The following is a 27,379-nucleotide window of genomic DNA, read 5'->3' on the forward strand; positions in this document are numbered from 1 at the left end:
GTCGTCATCTCCGTTTATATGACCATTAGTCTGACCATTCGCGACGACATCGACAGCCGATCCGTCATCGTTGATCTTGGATGTCTTAAGGACTCGGCCACGATACACCAGGTCTTTCAAGTGGGCGGATCTAAGATGTGATGATTTGATACCGAGGACGAAGGAGATAGCGTCCATGCTAAATAAGTGTTGGTCGTTAGCGAAGGCCGTCAAGATGAGAATGCCTTCAAGTGGAAAGGTGGTATAGGGATAGGATTCGGATCAAAGCACGCACGAATTAGACTTTCCAGAGCCATTGGGACCGATGATGGAAGTGAAGTACGAGTCGCCAAATAAGAGGGTATGGTGGCCCTTGTAGGACTTGAAGTCTAGCAATTCGTGTCAGTCGCAATACTAGCTAGCGTGCGCGGACAGATTTGAGCGCAACGACGTACTGAACAGCTCGAGACGCACGAGTTTCCCCATGATGGCGGACTGCCACGGGCGTTGCTCAGGCTAAACGGGGTTCTCGTTAGGTTCCTGGTGGTGATGGTGGTGATGGTGGCGGTCGCTGACCTCGGGAGGGACGCGACGAGACAGGGTTCAGAATGCGACAAGCAACCCGTTCATCCAAGAAGCGGCGTTGGAAAGCACATGCCACTACCAAGGGCCATGCATCACAGATCCGCGACAGGTTTCATTCATCGACGGCCGGGACAGGGCGCAGGTAGAATCAAAGACGCAGATGTAAATGCGCTGCAGTGAATGCGACACAGACTACCTACAGCTTTGAGGTATTGTTTGTTTGCTGGATCACGAAGTCTATAAAATCTACTGCCTAGTATGGGTAGGTGCAGTTCGCACCGGTACGCGACTCAGAGTACCTAGGTAGGTACATAGACAGCCCCAAAGCGCGGGGGACCGCAAAGCAAGCGCGTCAGTATCTACCCACCTCTGTGTACTTACCTACTTACTGTATTTGGACCGCGTTATCGATATGGGCTTCGGCAGGTGCAGATAGAGCGACAACAGCTGTCGACGACTAGCCCACATCCATACCAGGGTTCAGGTCAGGGTTCGCGGATGAGCATGACATTCCCCGTCGCATGAACCGCGGCCTCTGATGCCTGCCATAAAGCCTCAAATCGTTTTGCTCTTCTACTTTACTTGAACTGGTGATTGCAGTATAGAAAGCTACAACAATTTCATCGTACAAGGTAATAGTCATATGTTGGAAATCGAAGTTCATAGACGTGTATACATAGAGGCATGAGGGGTTGTTGGTCTCCGGTCGCACGAGAATTCATCAATCGAGACAATGCACTCTTGTCGCTAACTCACTATTAGTTCTTCATTCATCATGTCGGTAACTGGCTCTTACTTAGCTCTGACGCGCAGACCTAGCGCAGCTAAGGCGACCTCAAGAGTTGCCATGCGGTCTTCGACTATCGTCATGTAGTCTCCCAACTGCGTCCCTGCTTCCTACGACTACAAGCATATTAGTGTACAGCAAGAACTGATTGTCGATATCAACCTGAGCTATAATTTACAAGAGCCAATCTGCAGCTACGGAGGTAGTGTGTTATGCGCCCCGGACCACTACAAAGCACTCATCTCAGAATAGCCTCATTCGCGACGATGAGCAACCTTCTCCTATGAGGTAGATCTGCTTATCTGCACCCCCAGGTTGCAGTGCAGGGTCTACGCAGTAAAGTAGCTCGCAAGTCTACAGGCCATGCTCATATTATAGTGTAAAAATGCACATTAAGAATTTACGTAACTAGGCTAAAATCGAAAAATTAACAGGGCTTACTAAAGTAATAGCTTAAAAAGACGAAGCTGCTCATATTGCAAAGTTTGAAGAAAAACGAAAGAGCCGTTCAAAATCCCATCTAAAAGTTACTCAATCTGTAGCGAGTATACCGAGTCCCAATCCACATTATTACTGCCCAGTTAGAGGCTGCCCGCGTGGCGAAGGTGGTTGGGGCTTCAAGGAGAGAGACCAAGCTCCCAGAACATAACACAGCACTAACGAAGCTTACACAGGCATGTTCGTGTGTATCACGTTGATAAAAGCGTAAATGATCTTTTTCTTCCGGAAGTTTTGAGGCAACGGCCAGATGGGCCAAGTAGGTAAAGGCGACGAAGGGATGGATTATAACCGCAGCGTCATAATCTAGGCTCTTCATCCCAAATCTAAGGGTATATACAGTAGGTCTCTTTAATAGGACCTCATGATGGCTTCGTGGTAAGAGGAAACTGATTTGGTCACACGACATCACAAGTGTCGTGCCAGCTTTCGCTCTCTGCATGGATCGTCTTCGTGCCCCTTAAACTCCAAGTTGTTGAACAGGTGTAGCAAGGAGCATGTCTGCTCCCTACATGGTTACCGGGTTACGAGGCTTGTATAGGCTTGTTAACCCAACAAGCCTTGTACGCTAATCTAAGTACTCTGCCATAGAATTTTATATAGAAAAGTACTTCTAGAAATAATATAATGCGTACCTAATCACTACATATAAACTTAGCCGTACAGACCTAGCCATACAAACTTCAACTCCACACACTTCACCAACTTCAACAACTCCAATCTTCGTACGCATACGCCACCCTAGACGCCCTAGCCAATTGGCTGCGTTTGCTAACAAGTCTATTAGGTTAGCGAAGGCTACAGCTAATTATATAGCCTACTATACGGGCCCTATGGGGTAGCTATAAAGAAGGCTACGAATACGCGTACGCGAAGAGAACGCAGGTAAGGCTACCACCTAACGTATTAGCAGTTGTTAACAATTGTTAACAGGGACTAGAGGAGGATCATCAGTGCTACGTTATCAGGCAGGGGTCTCGGGGGCTTCATCTGAACCCCAAGAGAGCCAATCCATGGCGAGTCCAGTGCTAATCGTGCTCATCTGCAGCGAGCAGAGCCTCCATTGTTAATCACCCCGCCTGATCTGGTGAAGGCATGCACAGTGGCACATGCCACGTCGGTCTTACCGGCAGTGCTCGTTCTCGGCGAGGTGCTCTCCCAGTTTGCGGCCGAGGCGCTCATTGTGCCCCAGGTCATGCTAACACGAAATCTAAGTGTGCAGAAACATGATGCGAATCGCGTAGATAGCGCAAGGCATATAAATGTCAAGGTAAGGAGGGCATTGGCACTGCTCGGTGAATGAATGTCCATGGCATGAACTGTGAACATCTGGCGGATCCCAGGCGAATTAGTGTCGGGGCACAACCTACCCAATGCGAATGGAGGGCTGCGGCAGGCTAGGAGGATTGAAGCTCAATTGACCGGTCGGGAGCCTACATGTGGTGAACTTGGCCAATTGAGGGCTGGCATGATTATAATGTACAATAATGTCTGCCCTCCTCTGCCTGCAGGCTCGAACCACCTGAAGGGATCTACTGATACAAATAAGCCGTGTCGGCCAAGTCATGGAGGCTGTGTGCCTCATGTAAAGGGCTGCTGCAACCAGCTCGTCGGCACAGTTTCATCAGCATTGACAACATCACGAGATTGCGAATTGCGATTTCCAAAGTCGAATTTTGTGGATGTGCAACAATCAGACGCCGAAATGCCACGTCAGATTACCCAAAATATCCCCAACTATTGGCTACGAGAGGATGCTCTGAAGGGATGCTTGGGGCGCTTCTTTCCTAATCAAGTGATCATCGTCGAAGTAAGTTTGGGTCTCAATTATCTTATTGTTTTTACCGCTGTGTTTCAGCCTCGAATCCCTCCCATGCTCTTTTAGAGTTCCTCCTTACAAGTACAGCCCGGAGAGGAGTCTTACAATATAACGATCCCGAGAGAACTTGCACAGGTAAGATGAGATGACCTAAAATTGCGGCTGTCCAGTGTCCCGTGAGCTAATTTTGCTTGATGCAGAATGAATTGGATATAATCAATTCGCTTCGTGTTGATCCGAACAAGAAGAAGAAAAAGAAGAAGAAGGACGGTACTCAGTAGTGGAGTCTAGGGATGAACGAATTGTTGCAAGGTTGAGAACGTGGCCTGGGCTGAGCTTTATCTGTAAAAACTGTCTCATTCCACTAGGGCGTCCGTAGCTGCGCTGTGCAATCAAACACGAAATTGCAATCTGATAGGTCTTGCATGCCCTTTACTTTTCCCGACCCCATTCAGCACCTTTAAGGAGGCTTGTGATGATGTTACAAAGTACGGGGGCAGATCGGGGTAAGCCGCGCACCGCCCCGATGGAAAACGCCCCTGAGGCATACTCACGCGTTGCTCATGTCTTTAAGAAGGTTGGCGTACCGAGGTTTATTCGGCGAATAATGTAATGTCCGGATCGATCATCACTCAATGCGCGCTGCAATAGATTCGTCCAATTGGTATCATGGCAGACGACCGCATCGACCATCTAATCCAGGCCTGCGACGACCCCGCAAGTCATTACCCCGCGAGACTTCAGCATACCCAGCTTTTACCACACTCCTTGCAACAATATTTAGAACAGCTTGACGAAAGAGAGTCGCGGGTCTTTTCAAAGAGCACTGATGATTGGGATATTCAATTCTGGGATTGTTTCGATGGGCAGAATGGTACATTACATCGTTCATATGTCGTTTTATATATCTGTACAGTTAACTAAGTACCCCCTTAGAGTTCTTCCCGTCACCGTATGATTGTGACTCTACGGAATCTACCAGAGCGTATTTGTTGAAGAGTCCCCATCATGATCCGCAATGTCGACATGTGTAAGTCGGAGTTTCCACCACTACCTCGAGTTCGATTAACTCACAAAGAGATTGTCCAGCTTCATCGATGCGGATAATTCTTGGCAACCGCTTAATTGTTCACGAGAGATGGTCACGCTACTCTTCACTTTCCACCAAGTGATGCCTCAATTTTTGGACATTGTTCTCTCTTTCGGAACTGTCGCCGGACGCAGCATTCCAACGGCGTTCCATCGTTGCGTTTTTCGCTACGAGAATTTCACAGGCCTAAATCTTCGGCGTTTTGATATTCCACAGCTAGGTCGCTCAGGGCACGAAATTCGCCTTTGTTATAACCTCTGGTCTGCCGAGAAAGCCAGCAAACGACAAATCTCCACCCACGAATGGAACGTTCGTCAAGCTGGTATATACCATTCGTTTGATATAGACTCTGGAAGGGCTACTTGGATTCACATCAAGACGAATAGACTTCTACAGGACCGCATCACAAGGGCGACGGCTTATGCTGAGCGGTTGCAGGCTACGGCCATACAGACTGTGGAAGGCTCGTTTTCGGCTACTCTTCTTACACATCTCATCATGATTGAATGGTGCGGTGAGAATTGGTCGCAGTATCTGGGTTACTGGGAGTGCCGAGTGAAGAATGTGCTGACCAAAGTCAAGATGGCCCCAATCGGAAAAGTCGAAAAGTGTCTCATGGATGACCTCTCCAAACCTCCTCAAGCGCTAGGTCCTAATTCACGACAGGCCTCTTTTCGAGTTCAAAGTAGGAGAGGGACAATGGTCAGTGGCAAGTCGTCTCGCGTAACTTCTAGAAGGAACACGATGGCAAGAAGTAATTCTATCCCACTCGTCGATCTTTCATCTCGCGTACAGTCCATTTTAACAGGGAAGAAGGCGACAGTACAATCTACGCGTATGATTGATGAACCAGTAGAGGTTGAAGAAGACCCCATCGAGATATTCGATGATTTCAAGTTTGAGGATCTCCAGCGCCTCCACTCTTTCAGCACTACGCTTCAAGAGGCAGACATGATTCTAAGACTAAACATTGATATTCTTCGCGAAATAGTTGATTACTATAAAAGCTGGATTGAAGATTCAGAAACACCTGAGCAGATAAAGAGAGGTTGTCGCTTAGATATGAGCCACTTCTTTCAGAGAACAAACCGCATCATACGGGAGATGAGCACAGAAAGAACACGCATCTCTACCCTCATAGTTCTCCTGGAGGACGGAAAAGCTATAGTGAGTTGAACCGTGCCCTTCTTCTGTTTGACCTGCTAAGGACTCATCATCAGTTTGATGCGATCACCCAATTGCGCAACATCGAGTTAAACCGACGTGCTTCTAAAAGAGTGGAAGAAATGACTGAAGACATGCACGAGTTAACAATTCGAACCAAGAAGGACACATCATCAATGCACTTTATCACGTTCGTGACGCTGGTGTTCCTGCCAGGAACGTTCGTTGCCGTAAGATATGCGCTGCCGACGCTCTGGGGTTTTTTCAGCTTACGTCTGACGACTAATGACCAGACATTCCTCGGCGCCGGCTTCTATCAATGGCCGCAACCATCGGATGGGGATGCACCGGCGGTATCCCCAGACTTTCGGCCCAAGTATTTCTTTCTGTTCCTCGAGATCAGTCTAGGGTTAACTCTTGCAACGGTGCTTCTATGGTGGGGCAAGACCTCGTTGCTACCCCGGGTCATGGATCAGTATAGAGCGATGAGGCGCATAAGGAAACAGGAAGACAAGGAGGCCCTGGTTGGCAGCCATTCTGCATAGCCAGGTCCGCTGGTACGGATCTTGGGGTATCATGATAGATTTTACACGCTGATAGCTAGAATGAGCGAACCTGTACGAGTTTCAGCGAGATTTAAGTAGACTAGAACCTCCATGTCATGCACATGTTTCTGAAAATACAGCCTGCTAGGATACTCAGAGCGCAGCGCGAGGCGGCAAGGGCCTGCTTACCCCTGGTCCAGCCGCATCGATCGATTGTTCGTGTGTAGGCAGAAATCTGCCTCCTGGCTGCAGGAGACTTGCAGCGCAGTTATTGGGCGAACTCTGGGTCGCGCCGCCCATCCACCACCATGCGACATGCAGAAGAGGCGCAAACTGGCCTAGCAGTTGAGTCAGACGGAGAGGGTGAGGGAGGCTAACAGGTAAATACACATGCCTCCAAGCCCCAAGCCCCATTCCAATACATACAAGGCGTTCTTCTCTGAGCTCTTATCGGTAACGATTCATCTACTTAAGTGCGCATTTACTGTTTCCGTATATTACAAGCTTCGCCAACTCTGATACAGGATCATTTCACTGCTTTTCTAGTCTACGTTTCCCACGCGGCGTAACAGAGGAGTCTGTCTTATGTTTCATTGGATTTTACCCTGAATGCCTGAGGATACAGTCAGTTTTCCATTAACATTCGAAGTCGTCTTCCGTACTGCCACTCTTCTTCGAGTGGCGACTCAAAGTGCCGATGGAGACCCCAGACAGACTGTCGCGACGCTCTCTACCGTTCGCAGGATACGTCAAGGAGAACAGTCTTTTAGGTAAGAACGGTAGGGACGAAGAGAGCTCCTACATATCGCGTGAAAAGCTCACAGAGTACTGGGATGGCGACAAGATCCTCCGCCTTCTCGGCCCTAATGACAAGCAGGTCAATATACACACCATAAGCACGACGCATCTTCAAGTATTCTCTATTCTTGTCTGGATCTCGGAACGGCATCATAACTGGATTGACTATATCCTTTACTTCATCTCCGCTAATTTCAACGATTCCCAATTGCCATTGGCGCCACCTCAAAAGCCAGGAGAACAATCTCCATATGACACGAAGTCTTGTCCTTTCCCCAGCAGCCCCGATGGATTACATGCATGGCGGCAGTTCTCCGAAGAACAATGGCGATTTGTCCCCCTCCAGCTTCGTTCCCATGACGGAACTCAAATAGAGCGAGTGACAAATGGTGTCGACGTTCGACAAATCCGACCGATCACCGTTGATGAGCAATTACACCCAGAGTCTTTCAACTCTGCGAAGATTTACAAAGTTCTACCGCACGAGTCTAGCGGTCTACCTGTCGACGTATGCGATTGTCACCCTTCTTGTACAAGACTGTATCTGACTTTGGAGTGTTTCTAGCATCCAATCATCCTTAAAGAGTATCCAGTCGACGAGCTGGAGGGCCAATTCAAGCAAGAGCACACTGTGTATACGTACATCAGCAACAATATGCATGATAGCCCAGATGACCGCGATGCGCATTTCCTCCGATATTATGGCGCGTTCCTCCAAGGAGATAAGTGCGTCCTCCTGTTAGAATACTGTAGTGAAGGGACACTTTTAGATCTTTTCCAAGACTGTTGGTACCTTCCTCGAACAGAAGAAGAAGCTCGTGTTCTCTGGGCGGCTGCGCTACATTTGTTGGAGGGGTTAGACTTCCTTCATAGTAAGGGAGGAAACAGCCTCGTCATCCATCAGGACATCAAGCCGGCAAATATCTTCGTCTTCAAAGACATCCAACCTGGAAAACCCGACGGACTCCTCTTCAAATTAGGAGATTTTGGCATGTCTAGCACATCTGACCCCTCAGCCAGAGGCGAGGCCGAAGGCCCGGACAACCAGGGCTCCAGAATATACTCATCCCCCGAAATTCCGGCTTGGACGGAAAGGGATCAGAACATATCTCGCACAACTAGTTGGCACAGTGACATCTGGTCATTTGGGTGTGTTCTATACGAGCTAGCTCTCTGGATGGCAACGTTTGAGCGCGGGCGCATAGAATTTCGCGAGGCCAGGATTGAAGCAACGAAACAAACCCCCCGAATTGCAGCTGCTGGGTATCGTGGCGCCTTCCACGACGGGAAGGTGTTGTTGCCGATTGTCAAGGCAAAGGTTGAAGAGCTGTCGAGTTTGGGCACACCTGTTGCCTCCCTATCAAGGGAACTGATGCAGTTTTTCCTGGATCATATGCTCCAACCAAATCCGGGTAAGCGCCTCTACGCGCGTCAGCTGAAGTTATATTTGATAGACCGACTTGACAAGATCACACCGTCGGTCTCTGCGACGACCTCTATTCCTAATATCTTATCAGATTCACCGCAACTGATGGCATCGCCGCCACCGCTAATCAGCAGTCCGACAACACCCAATTCAAGACATAGGTTACCCCTAACGCCATCGCGTACATCCGCGGTTGAGCTTCAGGGATCTTCACATATTTCTTCCTACCAGAGCCCTATGACATCTCCAGGTAGCACATACGAAACTGACCTTCGTCTATCACGAAATTGGTCTCCAAATGCAGCAGGCGGGCAGAGCTACTCGCCACGCAGCCCTCCCGTATCTTATCCAACCATACCTCCTGCTTCAATGTTAACTAGCACACAACACATGATCACAAATCATGAAAATAACAATGACGCTTCAAGACCAGCCCGAAAATATCGTCCTAGTAACTACCCACTCTGCACTGTCGAGGAAGTTATACGACAGGGCTGGCCACAGAAGTCCAAGAAGAAGAGGGACGAGAGCAAGCTACCTGGATTAAGTCAAGCAGTGAGAGACCTTAAAGACCGTGACCAGTGTTTCATTATCGATAACTCATCTTCGATGACGAATTGCTGGGAAAAGGTGATAAGTACAACCATGGCGCTCGCATCAATCGCCCAAGACATCGACCCAGATAACATTGAGTTCCACTGTACCAACACGAACAATCCCCTCAAGACGAAAGGCTGTAAGGGATTAGAGCAATGGCTAAAAGATAACCAGCCATACAACGATATTGGATCTTGTCGAATGGAAAACCATTTGGATAGAATCTTACCTGATTTGGTGACGAAAGCCACGAAGCAGAGGAATACATGGGATCGTGTTCTTAAAAAACAACGGGCCAAAGGTATAAACGTCTACGTGCTCACAAACGGAGTATGGGAGAACCGTGACAGCGAAACAGTCGACGCTGCGAAGCAGTCTATACAGGCAATCGTGAATAAAGTCAAGGAGCACGGTCCGACCTTTTTGTCAATCCAATTCGTGCGTTTCGGCGAGCATCCCGTCGGCAAAAGGCGGCTCCAATGGCTCGACGACGAACTCAAATACCACATCCCCGACCAGTGGGACATTGTCGACACGACTCCCCACACCGGCAGTGTTTGGAAGATGCTCATCGGGGCCACGAGCGAGTGGGAGGACAACATCGAAGAAGAAATGGAACAGGCCGATCCCTTTATATCATAGCCGATGCAGACTAGAGATCAAGATGATCAGGAAGACGATTAAACTTAGGCACCTACAAGCAACTTCAAGGTTCGTGAAGGGTTCGAGAACAACTGTATATATCCAAACTAGACAGTATATAGATAGATAATATTGATCGGGTTGTCCCGAATCCATTAATATAGAAATTCTAAAGACGACGACGCATAAACCCTTGACTGAAAGGAACTACACACAATGAGTTGATTCTTTCCCTTTCAATTGAATTAGGCAAGAGATGATCAGGATCTAGTTGCGGAGAATTAAGATATAGATAGGTACTCTAGGGGGGTTAATAAATGAATTGCACAACATAGGTAGCACACAGTCAGAAATCATCAAGTAACGCCTGGGGGAGGCGTGGCGAAGCGACTGATAGTTCTAACTACAATCGTAAAGCTGATCGAATAGATGGAAACATCCGCTTAATGCTATACTGTCCCTTACCCATAAATAACAGATCGTGTTAGCAGTTTTTTTACCTATTAATTTAAGATACGCTAGTTCCAATTAATAAGGTTAACTAAATGTAATACCTTTAGCCTTTAAATATAAAGTTATATAGGTATTAAGATTATAATTTTAAATGCTAAATCCTTAAATAAAGTAAATAAAAGTAATTAATTAAATAATTATACTTTTTATTTAATTGGATAATATATTATATAATTTAAATTAATAGGGTATTAATAAATTTAAAGGTTTATTATAATATTTAAAAATATTTAATAGTTTTATTTATTAAAAGGTTATTTAATTATTTATTTAATTTAAAAATTGTTTAAAGGTTAACCTTTTTTATTTAATATAAAAATTAAGGAAAATTATTTAAATTAAAAATTATAAAATTATAATAAAAAAAGGAATATATATTTTATATTATTTTTTAATATTAATTATAATTAAAAAATATTATAAAGTACTTTTAAATAATAAATATTAACCTTTAATTTATATATATATTTTTAATAAAAAAAAGGATATATAAAGTATAACTTTAAAAATTACCTTTAATTTAAATATAATTTTTATTAAAGGGAAAAGTATATAAAGTTTAAATACTTTTTTTAATTTATATATATTTTATATTAAAGGAAAAAGTATATAAAAGGAAAATAACTTTTTTAAAATAAAGGAAAGGAATAATAAAAAAATAAAAATATATATATTAATTAATTTTAATAAAAAAATTATAAAACTTTTTAACCCTTTAAAAGGTTTATAAAATAATTATATTAAATAAAAAGTAAAATAAATAAATAAAGCTTTTAAATAAAAAAATTATAAAAAGTTAAAGTTTAAAATTAAAAATAAAGATTTTTTAAATTTAAATAATTAAATTATAAACTTTAAAAGGGTATTTATAAATATTTTATTTAAAAATAATAAAATATAAATAATATAAATATACTTTAAAATATTAAAAATTAAAATAATATTATAAAAAATAAATATAAATATAACCTTAATTATTTTAAACCTTTAAATTATCTTAAAATTATAATAAAACCTTAAAAAATTATAATAAATATAAAACCTTACCTTTATAATTATTACCCCTATAATATTATTTATATTAATTATCCTAATAGTTTAAGTTAAAAAGGGAAATAATATAAGGAAAGTAAATTTAAGGATAAAAAATAATAATAAAAAGGATATTCTATTTTATTTAAAAGTTAAATAATAAATAAAAAACTTTAAAAAAATTTATAAAAATATTAATATTAAAATAATCCCCTAAATTATATATATAAATAAAATATTATTATTTTTAATATAAAAGTTTTAAATACTTTTATTAACCCTTTAAAGTATAATAAAATAAATATAATAATATAAATATTTAATATAGAACTTATTTAAAATAATAATTAAATTAATAATAATAAAAGGTAATGCATCTCCTACTTAACCTGGCCACCCAATTGACCTGGCCACCCTAATAACCTATATAAAACCCTATTATTTCAATCTTTAATAACTTTACGAATATTAGTTGTATGATTTAATAATTAGTACCTTTAAATCCGTTAATTAAAGGGGAATCTACAGGTATTTTTTATTATTTTTTACAAAATTTATTGAGCGAGATATTAAGCAATACGCTAAAGGAGCGCTAAGTAAGGATTAATTTAGCGCTTACTTTAGCGTATTGCTTAATAGCTCCGCGAATATAAGTCGTAAGAATTAGTAAAGGGTACCGTTCAATAGCTCTTTTTATTACGAATTTAATGGTATATTTTATCATTTTATACAATTAATATTCGTAAAGTTATTAAATTATCACGTGATTAGCGCACCGATGTTATTTGTATAGGCTAGGGGGGTGGCCAGGTCAATTGGGTGGCCAGGTCAATTGGGTGGCCAGGTCAAGTGGGAGATGCGTTAATATAAAAAATAAAAATAATATTTATAATAAAATATATATAGGAAACCTATTAATAGTATTAAAGATTATTCCAATTTAATAAAATAATAATATAAGGTAAAAAAGGGGAAGGGTAGTTATAAGCTTTAATTTAAACCTAAATAAAAAAAGATTAAAGTTTAATACCTTAAAGGGTAATATAAACTTTAAAAAAGGAGCAATTAATATAATTAAAGGGCTTTTAAACGGTATTTAACTATATATTAAGGTTAATAATAAAGATACCCCTTTAATATAACTATTATAGGAATAAAAAATTAAAGTAATTAAATTATTAAAGATTAAAGCTATTAAATAAGAAAATATAAAAAATAAAGTAATAATAAATAAAAAGATTATTAATACCTTCCTTTTATAATATAACTTAATATTAAATAATATTATTATTTATAATTAAAACTAGTATAATATTTTTATTATTTAAATTTCCTTAAAAGATACTTAAAAATATTATTTAAAGAAGAAAAAAATTAATATTTTAAAAGCTTTAAAACTTTTATATATCTTCCTTTTTAATATAATGAATAAAAAATATATATATTTTAAAAAATATTATAGCTTTAATATAAATAAAAAGTAAAAAAAAAGGTTATAAATATAGCTTATATAAATTAATAAAAAGTATAATAAAGGTTATAAAGCTTAAAAATAAATTAATATAGTTTAAAATAATAATAAAAAAAGGCTATTAAAAAGGAAAACTAATAATTATTTTTAAAAACCTATTAAACCTATTTAAACCTTACTTTTTTTATAAAAATAAATAAATAATAACCTAGAGGAAAGGAAATAAAATAATAATAAAGCTATAAGTTAAAGCTATTAATTTAACTTAAATATATTAAATATATAATAATTAAATAAGCTATATAATAAAGGTATATCTTAATATATAGTTTTTAAATTTAAACTTTAAAAACCTATATATATTTAAAAAAAAACCTAATTTATAAATAATAAATAAATAAAGGTATTTACCTTAAATATATAATTTACTTAAAATATAACCCATTTTAATAAATTATATTATAGCTTTAAAATAAAAAAAATAAATATAATAATAATATAAAAGGCCTTTTTTATAAAAAAAAAAGCTTTAAAATTAATAATAAACTTCCTTCTAATAAAAATAATAATAAATAAATCCTAATAAAGGGAAGGAATAATAATAATCTTTAATACCTTAATAATAATATAGGTAAATAAAGATTAAAAAATATAATATATAAATAAAAATAAAAAAATTATAATAAATAACTTAAAGTATAAAAAAATTAATAAACCTATAACTATAATAAATATATATATATTAGCTTAATTAAAAAATAAAATATTAACGCATCTCCCACTTGACCTGGCCACCCAATTGACTTGACCACCCCCCCAGCCCATACAAAAAACGTCGGTGCACTAATCACGTGATAATTTAATAACTCTACGAATATTAGTCGTATAAAATAATAAAATACACCATTGGATTCGTAATAAAAAGAGCTATTTAATGGTACCCTCCATCAACCCATACGACTTATATTCGTGGAGTTATCAAGCAATACGCTAAAGTAAGCGCTAAAATAACCCTTGCCTAGCGCTCTTTTAGCGTATTGCTTAATATCTCGCTCAATAAATTTTATAAAAAATAGTAAAAAACACCGCTGGATTCCTTATTAAATAACGGATCTAATAGTATTAATTATTTTATTGTGGGCCCAATATTGGTCAAGTTATTATAGATTGAAACATTGGATTTTTATATAGGTTATTAGAGTGGCCAGGTCAATTGGGTGGCCAGGTCAAGTGGGAGATGCGTTATAGTTAAATATTATAAATTATTACTTTTTAATATACTCTTTAATATATTTATATAATATAATAGGCAATAATTAAAATATAGTAATAATATTATATAATAAAAGAAATGGATAAAGGAATATATTTAAATAAATAATAATAATAATTAAATTCATTACTTAACTTTTAAAATATAAAAAAGAAATAATAAATATATAAAAATATAACTACTTATACTTTAAAGCTTACTCCTTTTATAAAAAGAATAATAAGGGCGTTATAAAGAGAGTATTATAAATAAACTACCTATATATAAGGAAAGATTAGGTAAAATGGAGTATAGATTAAGATATAATATCCCTTAAATTATTTATAAACTATAAAGTAATAATAATTAACCTAACCTTTTTAAAATACTTTAAAAAAGGAATAAAAAGGTTTAAATTAAAAATTAACCTTTTAAAAAAAAAAAGATAATAAATATATATTAGGACCAATTAAACTAAATAAAGAATGTTTTAAATATTAACTTTAAAAATAGTTACTTTAAAAACCTAATAAAGGAATAAATAGCATATAAAAAGGATATAATAAAAGTAATAAAAAAATATTTAAAGGTAAAAAATAAAATAAAATATAAAAAAAGGATTTTATTAAATATAAAAAGATATAACTTAAAAGAAGTAAAATAAAAAAACTTAAATAAATTCCTTAAAAGGAAAATTAAAGTAATAAAAATAAAAAAAGATTTATTTTAAAAATTTAAAAATAAAACCTATACTTTAAATATAATAATTAAATATTATATATTAAACAAAAGCCCTATTAAATAATTTTATATAAAAAATAAAATAAATATAAAAATAGAAATAAAAGCATTAAAAAAGAATAAAAATAAAAAGCTAAAAATAAATTTAAAAAGAATTATAAAAGTTATAAAAAACTATTATATTAAATTATATTATAAAAAATAATTAAAAGTTATAAAGAAATAATAAACTTTTAAAGCTATTAAAAGAAAAATTAATAAAATAAAGAGCTAAAAGATTATATAAGTAATTTAAAGGAAGGAAGTTTAAAAGGTTATCTGGAAAACTATAATAGAAAAGTTACCGAAGCTAATTAAACTATTAATTAAACTATATAAAGCCCTTTTAAAATGTAAAAAGTATATAAAAGAATTCCTATTTTTAAACTTTTTAATAGTATTATACAATTTAATTTTTTAAATAAATATAATATTAAAAAACTAAATAAAGAGCATTTTAATTATTTTATAAAAAGAAAAAGAAAATTAAATAAATATAAAGAATTATAAACTATTAATATTAATATAATATTTAATAAAAGCCTTAATAATAATATTAAATATATATTAATTAATATTTTTATTAAAAAAAATAATAAATAATAATATAAAACTTATATAATTAATAATTAAAAAGTATAAAGGATTAAAATTTAACTATACTTTTTTAATATTATTTTTAAATTAAAAAAAAGTATATAATAAAGTAAGCTATAAATACTTATAAAGTATATTAAAAAGGATAAATATCCTTATTAAATTTATAAAATAGGTTAAAATATTATATAAAGGTGTTAGAATAAAACCCTTTATTAATAAATACCTAGGAAAAACTATAAAAGTTAAATCTAAAGTTAAATAAAAAGATCCTTTAAGTTACCCCCTATTTATAATTATAATAAAAGGTTTAATAAGCTTTATAATTAAAAATAGAATTATTAAGGAAATATATATTAAAAATAATAAAGTTAAACTTATAATATATATAAACGATATTTAAATTAACCTATAAATATAAAAAGACCTAAATTAAGTTAAACAATTCTTAAACATTTATTATAAAGCTAATAGGGCTAAAATAAATTGGAATAAGTTCTATATTTTAATAATTATAAAGCAGCTATTATATATAATAAACTTAAATATATAAAAAGTAATATTAAATAACTTATATTAATACTTAAGCATATTAATAGGTATAAATATAAAGGATTAATTAAAAAAGTTTTAAATAAATATAATAAAAAGCTTTTTAAATATAGCAGTAAAATAGCTTAATTATTACCTTTTATTTAAAGGTAAAACAATAATAACTAATACCTTAATAATATTACTATTAAAATATATAATAAAATTTTTAAAAATGCTTATAATAGTTAAAAAATAATTAAAAAAGGAATATTTTAAATTAATATAGGATAATAAGGTTAAAAAGGACTTAAAAATAGCAAATCTATATATATATATAAAGAAGAAAAATAATAAAATTAAATATTAAAATATAAAAACTATTATTAAAGCTTTTATAATATTTATAGCTTTAAAAGTATAAAAAAAACTTATATTATTATAAATAATCCTATTAATTAAACAATTAGTTAAATCTTTAAAGGTATAAATATTATAAAAAGATATAATTATTAACCTTTAAATATAATAGCTAAATTAAAAAAATAAATTATTAAATATAATTATATAAATTTAAAAGGTATAAATAAACTATATAAATTATTATATAAATAATTAAATATATTTAAAGGAATTAAAAATATTAAATAAAATATTAAACATTCCTTTATATTATTATTTAAAATTAAAAATAATAGTTAATTAAAGCTTAAAACTATAAAATAATAAAATATAATCCTAATTTAAAAATAAAGGAATAATTTAAATTAAAAATATATAAAATTTAAATATAAAAACCCTTAAAATATTTATAAAAATATTAAATACTTTAAAATATAAAATAAAAAGGTTAATAGAATTATTTATAAAATAACTTTTAAAAGATTAAATATAAATATTATAAAACATTATATAACGAATATAAATAAATTAAAAGGAAAGTAAAATAAGCCCTAAATAAATATAATACTATTTAATAATAATATAAATAAAAAAAGGAAATAAAAAAATCACCTAATAGGGTTTTAAAAGATTATATATTAAAATATTATAAAAAAAATTAAAAAGTATAAATTTTAATAAAAAAATAATTAAAATAAGTAAAGTAATCTTTAAAATTATAGGTATAAAATTTATATTAAAAAAAATATAGAAAAAAGCTAAAAAGAACTTTTATAAATATAAAATAATTAATTTAATATAAAGATTATTATATAAAATAATAAAAATAGGATTATAATTAACCTAAATACCTAATATAATATAAAAATACTTAATTAATAAATAAAATATAATTAAATAATATATTTAAATAAAATATATAATAATATAATATATTTAAAATAAAATAAAAGATATTTAAAATTACTTATAAAAAATAATAATAATAATAAACCTATATTTAATTAAAGGTAAATTAGGTAAACTATTTAAATTAAATAATAAAGCTAAACTATAAGTAATATTATTAATAAGCTTATATATTAATTTATTATATAAAAGATAAATATTAATAATATATAGTTTAATATAAAACTTATAAAAAGTATACTTATTATATTCCTTTTAAAAAATATATAAATATTAAGAAATATAATAAATAATTTAATTTTATAAAAATATAATAAAGGGAATAATTATAAAGGATAAAGTAATATTAATAAATAAAATATATAAGTTTAATATAATAAACCTTAAAATATATAAAAAAATTTAAGGATAAAAAGTATAAAATATAAAATTAATATAAGGATTATAATATATAATTAAACTATTAATTAAAGCTTTATTTAAATAAATAAAGCATAAAAAATTAATATAGGAAAAGAAAAAGAAAAAACTATACTATTTAATAAAAAGGAGGTAAAGGAAAAGAAATAAATAGGAAGTAATAAAGCTAGCCTTAAAATAATAATATAAAAAACCAAAAGTAACCATTATAATAAAATGCCTTTTTTAAAAAATATACCTTTTATTTATTTAATATTATTATAAAATAGCCCATTTTCTTTATCCTTAATTATCCTTTATATACTATTTTAAATTAAAGGCCTTAATTAAAAACCCTTAAAAATAAAATGGACAACATAGCCCTTAAACTTTTACCGAACTTTTTACCCCTACTATATAAAAAATACAGACCTACCCATATATTAAGCCCCTTTAAGAATAACTAGGCCTAAAGCCCTAAAGAACTAAATAATAAATAATTAAACAAAAATGAAAACTATAATATAAGCATAAATAAAAACACCTTAAATAATAAAAATAAAGGAAAAAAGGATAATAAAAATCTAATTATAATAAATAATAAGGAAATGGAAAATTTAATAAAAATAAACAACCTAATAAATAATAAGCTTATTAATAATGGATAAAAAGATATATAAAAGGGCAAAATATTAAAAATCCCCTTAAAACTAATCCTAAAGATTAAAATAATAAAAGAATAAATATTTTAAATAAATATAAATAACTATATATAAAAATATTTAATATAAAAGTAAAAGGACCTATATAATAATAAATATATAAACTTAAAATATAAAGAATTATATATAAAAACCTTAAATAAATAAAAGGAAATTATATATAATAACCTTATAAAAAAACATTAAATAAATAAAGCTATAATTAAATATAAAGCAATAAGTAAAATATTTTTATAAATAAAAATATAAAAACTTATAAAACTAATTATAATAATCCATTTTTAATTATCTTTTAAAAAGGTTTTTAAATAATATATATTATTTAAACATTTATTAAATTAAATAATAATTTAATAAATATATAAATATAAGGTTAAATAACTTTTAAAAAGATTAACCTTTATATTAAAAAAATAAATAATAACGGTAATTATAATTAAATAAATAAGGTAAATAATAATAAATATTAATATATATATTAACTTTTATTACTTATATATTAAAGATTAAAAAAAACTATTTAAAAGAATAATTAAATAATTATTAATTAAATTAATTATAAAAGTAGCCTTAATAATAAACTATAAAAAGTTAAAATTATAATAAATTAATTAATATAAAAGGAAATTTAAAAAATTATATAAAAGGAATAAAGCTAATATATAAAAGGTTGGATTAATAAATTAAAAAGATATAAGAATATAATAATATAAAACATTAATAAGGTAATAAAAATAAAAAAAAATATAAATAAAATAAATAAGTAATAACTTAAAATAAAAAAAATAAAGGATATAATAAATTAAAGCATCTTAATACTATAAAAAGGTATATTAAAAGTATTACTATAATCTTATAATAAATAGCAGACTTAGGTAGACCTAACCCTAAACCCGGGTAACTATAACCATTATAACGTAAGTTCGAACCCTACCTTCTCTTGGGCGTAAAAGGTGCAGCTACAGTCAGTCATACATTAATAGTTGAGTCCATAATAATAAAACTAAAGTATTCGAGAAATCATCAAGTAACGCGACATAGGCAAAGTCGTATCTACTTCGGCCGGTCTGGAAATCAGCATCACGAGTCATATACCTAAAATGTTAGAGTCCTTGCTTATCCTACTGCTAGCTACATGCTGAATATACCAGCCCTCAAATCAAATTCATCAGATATCTGCAATACGAGGGTCGTGCGGCTAGATTGCACATACAATACAAACGTACAAGTTTTCAGCGCATGCGACATGGGAACATTTAAATATATCCCTTTGTGATTCGTCTAAGTGCCGGTAGCCTACCCAGTCAACAACTAGCGAGGTAGCTTGAAGTACAGTCCTAAATTTTGCTAGTGAGTAGGTAGCGCGTCGAACTCGGCTGGATAGGGACGCTAGACCATACCCGGAAGAAGATGGTTTCAACGACAGACTTACTACCTATCTTCTAGACCTGATAGTGTTTAACGCTATAGGGCCTATTTAACTAGGCCGAGCTTCTGTAAGGGTCGCTATTTTATATATATAGGCTTTAGATATTAATTTTTACGTTTTTAATATAGGTAAGTTATAACTTTGTGTTTACTTTATTTAGGACTTTTATACTTTATATGTTTAAATATAACTGTTTTGAAGACCGTTTCTCTTTCACGGGCAGCTCCGCAGTCACCTGACTGATAACTGGCTGAGCCGAGCCTGAGAAAAAACGGCATGTGCGCTAAGCCTAGTTCGCTGCATACTTGGCATTTGGATACATCATGTACCTTGCCATGTGTTGCGGTATGCTCTCACTACCTGATAGACCATCGCAGGTACTTTCAAGTTTCGGCAGTGTACCCCAAACTGTTGCATCACTCTCCCCCCATCAGTCATCGGGCCCCCCCCACTTCCCCTTCCCCACCACATCGTCAATGTAACTCCAGCTCGACACATCTGTTCAAGAACCCTTAGGTCTGCTTTCGTCCAACCACAGCCCTCGATCAACACACGTCCCTCACACAGCGACACCTACAGGATCAAAACCTATAGCATCATTCCCTATCCACGGCCAACCTGCCTGTCCATCCCCTCCCTCTCGACTCCATGACTGACTCCGTGCTTGACTCCATCGTCGGGCCTGTCTACTCTTCCCGCCACTAGTCACGCAACCTCTTCCCTCGAACCTCTCGTGCTGTGCGCCTGTTAGTTGATCACATGTTGCAACCACAGCTGCCTGCTCTCTGGTCTGCTTCATAATTCGCCCGCCCTACCTGCTACGGTAAACCGATCGTTAAACCGATCACCGCCCGCCGCAGACGAGTCCCCTTTTGGACTACCTACTTTAGGGTTCTCAGTCAAAAAGTATCCAGAGAAACTGTCGGATAAAAAAGAGAGATTGGCCCTTTCGACTAACCTAACGCTTTATCCTTGAAGGTAACCTACCTATTATCTTTCATCTATTTCTTTCTTTCATCCTTCCGCTGTGTCGGTAGCTTTCGAGTCCTCTGGCCACTCTGATCGCTAACATGCACACAATTATCCACAGAGTAGCCGAAGCATTACGGCGAATTGCTTTTCGCAACGATATTCAGCACTACCCTATACATACCTTTGCCGAGATGGCTGTTTCTAGTCACCCAGCTTCAATACCACCCGGCAAATCGGACGGCACTCAGACCGACGATGAAGCTCCTCTTACGCCAGATGACACCACTGGCCAGTCGCCGACATCCTCACCCGCTCAGCACGCTGTCTGCGACACGCCTACGCTCGGTGATGCATCCAGGCACTCCCCGCCGTTATCGCGTTCCCACTCTTTCTCTGGTAGTAGTAGCTCGTACCACGAGGATTGGGACTCATTTCCTCCACTGGATCGTCTCACTGTGCTTGACCTCCTCGATAACTTTGCTCTGACGCAACAGCTGGAGAAGTTACAGAGGGGCATCTCTGCGCAGACGGAGAAAGTCCGAAAGTCGCGGGCTGCTCTGAAGTCCAAGGGCCAGGTGGCTCGGGAGCGCATGGTGGAGGAATGGCGACGACGGGTGCCCTCGGCTGACGAACAGCTTGAAAGGTATAGGAAACGTATGAAAGTGAGCGTCGAGAAGCTTGGCAGGCAGTGGAACGACACCAAGGTCATTACCCTTCGTGAAAAAGTGTCTTTCATCTGTGGCGTCATGAACATCTTCATCAGCGGCTACCTGATCGGCGCTTATCCCGAATGGTTCCACATATGGTACTCGATCCAATTTCTCTATTTCATGCCCATTCGATACTACACCTACCATCGGCGTGGCTACCACTACTTCCTAGCTGACCTATGTTATTTTGTCAACTTCCTGCTGTTCGCAAGTCTCTGGCTCTTCCCCTCCTCTAAGCGCCTTTTCATCGCTGCGTATTGTCTTGCATTTGGCAACAATGCTGTCGCTATTATCATGTGGCGTAATTCGCTAGTGTTCCACGACTTTGACAAGGTCACGTCCTTGTTCATTCATATCATGCCGTGCGCAACGCTCCATTGCATCGTCCACCTAATTTCATCCGAAGAGCAGCGTCATCGCTTTCCTGCGCTGTGGACAGTCAAAACGTCGCCGCCGGGCTCCCCCACAGCTTACAGCAACGTCATCTCCATGATCCTATGGTCTACCATACCTTACGCCGTCTGGCAGCTAAGCTATTACGTCTTCATTACCGTCCGCCGCCGCGAGAAGATCGCGGCCGGTCGACCTACCTCTTTCACGTGGCTACGGCGCTCATACTCCAAGGTGTGGATCGGGAAAATCGTGCTTTCGCTGCCCGAGGGTCTGCAGGAGCCTGCGTTTATGATGATTCAGTATCTGTACGCAGTTCTCACTATGCTACCGTGTTCGTTGTGGTTCTACAGCCGATGGGCGTCTGCCGGCTTCCTTATGGTTGTCTTCACGTGGAGTATTTACAATGGCTCAACCTACTATATCGATGTTTTTGGGAAGCGATTCCAGAAAGAGCTCGAGGCGATGAAGGCCGAGGTCGCAAAATGGCAATCCAGCCCCGACCTCATGCTTCACTCACCAGTCTTGACGCCAACAGGAGGGCTCGAAGATGAGTCAAAACAAATTGCTGGTAATGCTCCTTTGCATAGTGGGAGCGTGGATAAGCCTCTCCGTGTTGAGGACCCGGCGAGTGGCAGACGCCTGTCCGTAGATCAGATTCCACTGTTAAACGACGAGCAATCAGCCGACATCCCGAAACATTCCAAGACAACAGCTACGACTACCGGGGTAGATGGTGGCCAGGATGTAGCGCGTGAACGAAGAGCAGGTAATAGCATGTAGTCAACCATCTACATCTCTTTCTGAACAAGAAAAAGGAAGGCTTTGTCTAACAAATATCGCGAAGATAATAGCCTTACCATGTCTACATTTCCCTAAAAGGAAATAGACGCGGCTCTAAACCACAGCGTTTGACAGCTCCGTGCTGGCTTGGCATCAGATGGTTTGTGATGGATCCAATCTTTACCCTCTGAAATTGAAGGGACAATGAATGGATTTCAAATTTTGGTTCGGTTTGGTTTTGGTGGTGATGTCCTGGGTCTGGACAAATCTTCGATACCCCTTGTCGTCTTTTCTCTCTCCTTATTATATGCCTAGTTTTCCCAATTCCAACAAACAGTCGATTATAGAACAATAGCACAGCACGGCGTCTCGGATACGCCACTTGGCTTCTTTTATTTCTCCATGTAAGACGTTTCTGTTTGTTTTCAGCAAAGCGAGCTTGTGAGGCGGAGAGCGCTGCTATTCGATTCTACAGAAGGGTCATATCAATAGTTGTATTAGTGTCTAATTGTGTGAAGTGAAGGGTTCTATAGAAATGAATTATTAATACTTGAAAAGCGCAAGTACCATCTGTTTATATATGAACGGCGCATTACATGCCTTTTACTCGTCGTGAACGTAAATCAAAAGTATATATTATTAATTGTCAAGTTATATGCCCCATGGCAATACGTTCACTTGATTACTAACTTGATTGATATCTTGCATCATGAAAACCAAATCTTTCTGATTTACTTGCAGAAAGCTCATTAATTACATACGCGTAAATAGGGGTCCATCTTCAACCCCCGCGATACGTAAAGTCGTCGTCCGTCCCACGCAGTAGTAGATATGGATGTACATGTATGTATGTATGTATGTTTCGCGCGGTGAAAACTCATCGCAAACATATCCGATCCTTGACTGCCAGCAGGTATGCCGTATGATTTTCCCGCTTTCGCCGTAAGATCGTGGCACCTCTTGTCACGTTCCACGCGAGTATTTTTTTTTTCCGAGATAAGCCATGCTCTACAGTTTCAACAAAACCATTGGTATCTATAGCAGACGCAAACAGAATACGCCCCTACGCCTTTTGTACAAGGTATCTAAGACCTGTGTTACCGCAGAAAACGCCCCGCCAATGCAACCAGCCGTATGGGTATACCGTCCACAGATATCGTTAAGGTTCGTGATCTTCAGGTTTTGGATTTTGCTGTTAAATAGGAAGAGTTGTCGTCAATATAAGATGGGCGGACTCAAATGTTGCCAAGCCTGAGCTGTGGAACCGTGAATTTGGGATCATCGAATGACGGCCCAGTCTGCCAAACGTCCACCGCCGCCATCACTTCCTTCCCTCTGGCCCGGGCGACGACCGAACACCGTCCAAAACCTTAATGTTTCGTCTCCAGCACCTGTGACAACAGTCCGGCCATCTGGACTCATGGCCAGGTACAACACTCGATATGTGTGGCCGGTGAGACTTACAACCTGAGTCATGGATGGGTATTTCCAAACAACGATCTGATTCTGGCTATAACCGTGTGTTGACACAATCTCATTTGAGTTCTTGGACCATGAGATGTTACACACTTGACTCCCGGTATCAACCTCGTTGATGACAGATCCTCTCACAGTGTCGTGGAAAATGATTCTGCGGTCAGCTGTTCCGCCACCTGAGGCGAGCAGACCGCGTTGGTGTGGTGACCAGGCGATGGCCTTGACTGCGGCGGTGTGGTCCGAAAACTTCCAAGTCGGCGTTTCTGAAAGCTTGTCCCAAACCATGAGCTTATTGTCATTGCCTCCACTGGCGAGTTGCCCGTCTTCGCTGTTCCACTTGAGGCCGCAAACCTCCTGTTTGTGGCCTACTAATTTTCGCATCCACTGATCTGGGGCTCTGACATCGCGATGGTAAATAAGTCGGTCTCGTGACCCAGACGTTAAGATGTGGGTGTTCCATGCTAATGAGCCTACGCGAGCTGTATGGCCTGTCATTGTTCTCAGCCGTCTCGTCTTTTCGGCATCCCAAATCTGAACCATTCCTTTCCCAGTACCAATGGCGATATGCGTGCCTTTTTGTATCCAAGATACGCTGGTGACGATATCATCTTCGAGTGTGCATAGCTTATTAACACGACTCGATTGCGCGTTCCACATGTATACACTTGATCCCAGGCCAACACCTAGGACATTGGCGCTTCCCCAGTCGACCAAATTTAGATAGAAGTCATCTGCAAGCTCGGGTGCATCAAGAACTTTGAACGGAACTTTGCTGACGGCTCGAGGTTGTCGCCGAGGACTCAAGAGCATTTGTTGACTGGAATAGCGAACAGGTGATAAACTATAGAGATCTGATGTTGTATCGAGGTTTGGTCCATGTCTACTCTGTGGAGTTCTAGAGGGTGTGGGATGACCGGCTGCGTGATAACGCGTGCCATATGTGAAGAGGTTTTTATTAGGAGTGGATGGCGTGATGGTGGAAGGAAGGGTAGGGGCTGCATTGTTTGGTGGGGTATGTGACCTCGTGGGATCATGAACGCGGGTTGAATAGGACCCAAGGAAGTTAGCATTAGGTGACAGGGTTGGAGTGACCTGTGGTACTGTGTTTTCAAACATTTCAGACCTTAAGAGATTTGTATATCTGTCGTTGGCCTCCTCAGCTACCTATGGTCAGCGCCAGTCATAGTGCAGGAAAACGTTCAACCTTACTTTTCTGAAAGTGAAGCTCACCGTGTGGCGTAGGCTTCTTGCGCGATGGGCTGGCAGGAGAACCTTCCAGAAGAGAATAGCTAGCTGAGAGGTCTTGCCCAGACCGAGACGGTATAAATCTACAAAAAAGGGTCAGTAAATCATCGAAGCACCACAAAACAGCAACGGGAATCTGGGGAGACAATGAGCATAAAGAAGTGCACGAAGACTAACCTATCGACATTTCGATCAGGCTGGTCAAGCCGTCGCTTCTTCCGGCCAGGGCTCGCAGCCGGAGCGCTGTCCCGTCTGCTGTCGGCAGACAGCTCTCTTGAAAGCGCTCGAGAAAGATACTCTGGGTCGAAGGCGCCAGTGCTCGCCCTCACCGAAGAACGCCCACTACGACGGCCGCCTTTCGAACTGGTGTTTTCCAACGTTTGGCGTGCCTGTAGGCGGTGGCGGTCGACTGGCGGGGGCGTTGATCTCCTCGAGGGACTGCGCGCGAGAGGACTGTTGCTATCGGCTGCGGGTCGCTTCAACGGCAGCGGCAGCGGTGCAGGTGCAGATTGTGGCGCTAACGTCATGATTGAGAATTGCGACTGTCTGGCAGACACGTCTATCTGTGTATGGAAGAAAGGCTGAGTAGGGGAGGGAAAGTGTGAGGTGACTAGTAGATACGACGCCGCAAACGGCTGATCTACTTGTCGTCGAAGCTCGCAAGGGGAAGCAGTCTCTCTCTATCGCATACCCTGCAGCGGTCGAGCTGGCAAACCGAAGGTTGCGCGATGAGGACTAAATGATTCGGCCGTGGAGTTCTGGAAGAGCCAAAGCAACAGTAGCAGGTGGTAAGAGGCAGCTCGTGTGGCGGTAGTCAGGGCCTGTTGTCGGGGTCTACGACTGCAATCGGCAATGGTTCTAGAAGATGGTAGACAAAGAGAAGCGAATTAGCTCCAGACGACGGCGGCGACGACGATGACGTGGTTGTTGTTAATGTTGATCTGATTGACACTGCCGTGATAATGGTGGTAGTAGTGGCGGTGGTGGTGGTGGTGGTTGTGATTGTTGTTGTCGTGAGTATGGCGGTTGTTGTTTTTGGTTTGTTGTTGTTGTTGGAGTTGTTGGAGTGGGAAGCGGGAGTGAACGATGGTGGTTAGTGCGGCGGAGGCGAGAGGTTAGGTAGGTAGTGAGAGCAGTGGGCGAGTGACAGGTGGTAGCGGCAGAGATTAGATGAGGTTGGAAGGGCGGCGATGGCGGCTGGACGTGGGAGACTTGTTCTGATTGGGGGGATTGGGGGGATTGGGGGGGGGGGGGGGGGGGGATGAACCAGAGTGGGCCCTAAGCTCTGGGCTCTGGGCTCTTTTGGGGGGGTTTGTTGCTGTCTCTATCCCTGGACCAGACTGGACGTGGACCCTGACGCATACACCCCGACGCCCTGACGCGTTGCTGCTAGTGGAGGGAATAGTGGAGGTGCTTAGTCCAAACATTAGGTACCTTAAGGTTCCAAATTCACGACATTGAATGTCCGATATAGATAATTGATTACATACATACAATATTGAATGTGTAAATGCAGTTGTGAGTATGGGGTAATTCCATGATAAATACAAATGCTAGAAAACAACAGAACACTCTGTTTTACGAGCAGTGTTTTTTTACCATTGTAGATAACCCAAGTGACGGCAGGTCATGTCTGTTGTCGTGACATCTGCAGGTACATTCTAAACGCGATCCAAACACCAGCCCAACCTTACATCGTCCTAGGTACCTACCTCTACAATGGACACTCCTAACAGTACGTTCATCAGGTGAAAAAGCCTTGGTCTTTGGTGCTTTACTTGAGCGAAAAGTGTTCACATAAGTATGGCCTTGATCGCTCGTCCACGCGATACAATA

The 27,379-nt window shown here is 37.4% G+C and overlaps 7 protein-coding genes across 7 annotated transcripts; 4 read left to right on the top strand and 3 right to left on the bottom strand.

Annotated features, from left to right (window-relative positions):
- Positions 1-1,086: 1,086 nt before the first annotated feature.
- Positions 1,087-2,494, bottom strand: F5B22DRAFT_607020 (uncharacterized protein). Its single transcript, XM_047974961.1, has one exon. It carries the CDS (start codon positions 2,289-2,291, stop codon positions 1,872-1,874), a length of 420 nt encoding a protein of 139 aa, XP_047830671.1. The 5' UTR covers positions 2,292-2,494; the 3' UTR covers positions 1,087-1,871.
- Positions 2,495-2,529: 35 nt separating this feature from the next.
- Positions 2,530-3,891, bottom strand: F5B22DRAFT_607021 (uncharacterized protein). The gene is made up of 4 exons (XM_047974962.1): positions 3,869-3,891; positions 2,790-3,659; positions 2,637-2,734; positions 2,530-2,574 (listed from the first exon to the last, which is right to left on the bottom strand). Exon 2 carries the CDS (start codon positions 3,176-3,178, stop codon positions 2,888-2,890), a length of 291 nt encoding a protein of 96 aa, XP_047830672.1. The 5' UTR covers positions 3,179-3,659; positions 3,869-3,891; the 3' UTR covers positions 2,530-2,574; positions 2,637-2,734; positions 2,790-2,887.
- F5B22DRAFT_185371 (uncharacterized protein) lies at positions 2,829-4,109 on the top strand. Its single transcript, XM_047969460.1, has 3 exons — positions 2,829-3,659; positions 3,756-3,803; positions 3,869-4,109. The coding sequence occupies exons 1-3, from the start codon at positions 3,318-3,320 to the stop codon at positions 3,947-3,949; spliced, it is 471 nt and encodes a 156-aa protein (XP_047830673.1). The 5' UTR covers positions 2,829-3,317; the 3' UTR covers positions 3,950-4,109.
- Positions 4,110-4,337: 228 nt separating this feature from the next.
- Positions 4,338-6,467, top strand: F5B22DRAFT_646644 (uncharacterized protein; the record flags this gene model as incomplete). Its single annotated transcript, XM_047978763.1, has 4 exons — positions 4,338-4,542; positions 4,605-4,698; positions 4,758-5,925; positions 5,979-6,467. The coding sequence occupies 4 exons, from the start codon at positions 4,338-4,340 to the stop codon at positions 6,465-6,467; spliced, it is 1,956 nt and encodes a 651-aa protein (XP_047830674.1).
- A 581-nt stretch (positions 6,468-7,048) lies between these two features.
- On the top strand, positions 7,049-10,257 carry F5B22DRAFT_185445 (kinase-like domain-containing protein). The gene is made up of 2 exons (XM_047969461.1): positions 7,049-7,773; positions 7,831-10,257. The coding sequence occupies exons 1-2, from the start codon at positions 7,165-7,167 to the stop codon at positions 9,928-9,930; spliced, it is 2,709 nt and encodes a 902-aa protein (XP_047830675.1). The 5' UTR covers positions 7,049-7,164; the 3' UTR covers positions 9,931-10,257.
- A 10,162-nt stretch (positions 10,258-20,419) lies between these two features.
- F5B22DRAFT_607032 (uncharacterized protein) lies at positions 20,420-23,434 on the top strand. The gene is made up of 2 exons (XM_047974963.1): positions 20,420-20,945; positions 21,058-23,434. The coding sequence occupies exon 2, from the start codon at positions 21,131-21,133 to the stop codon at positions 22,820-22,822; it is 1,692 nt and encodes a 563-aa protein (XP_047830676.1). The 5' UTR covers positions 20,420-20,945; positions 21,058-21,130; the 3' UTR covers positions 22,823-23,434.
- F5B22DRAFT_607034 (WD40-repeat-containing domain protein) lies at positions 23,435-26,765 on the bottom strand. The gene is made up of 3 exons (XM_047974964.1): positions 25,721-26,765; positions 25,508-25,626; positions 23,435-25,458 (listed from the first exon to the last, which is right to left on the bottom strand). The coding sequence occupies exons 1-3, from the start codon at positions 26,068-26,070 to the stop codon at positions 24,101-24,103; spliced, it is 1,827 nt and encodes a 608-aa protein (XP_047830677.1). The 5' UTR covers positions 26,071-26,765; the 3' UTR covers positions 23,435-24,100.
- Between the last annotated feature and the right edge of the window lie 614 nt (positions 26,766-27,379).

The sequence above is a fragment of the Xylaria bambusicola genome, assembly GCF_022495145.1.
Source record: "Xylaria bambusicola strain CBS 139988 unplaced genomic scaffold F5B22scaffold_21, whole genome shotgun sequence".
In the NCBI taxonomy this organism is placed as follows: domain Eukaryota; kingdom Fungi; phylum Ascomycota; class Sordariomycetes; order Xylariales; family Xylariaceae; genus Xylaria; species Xylaria bambusicola.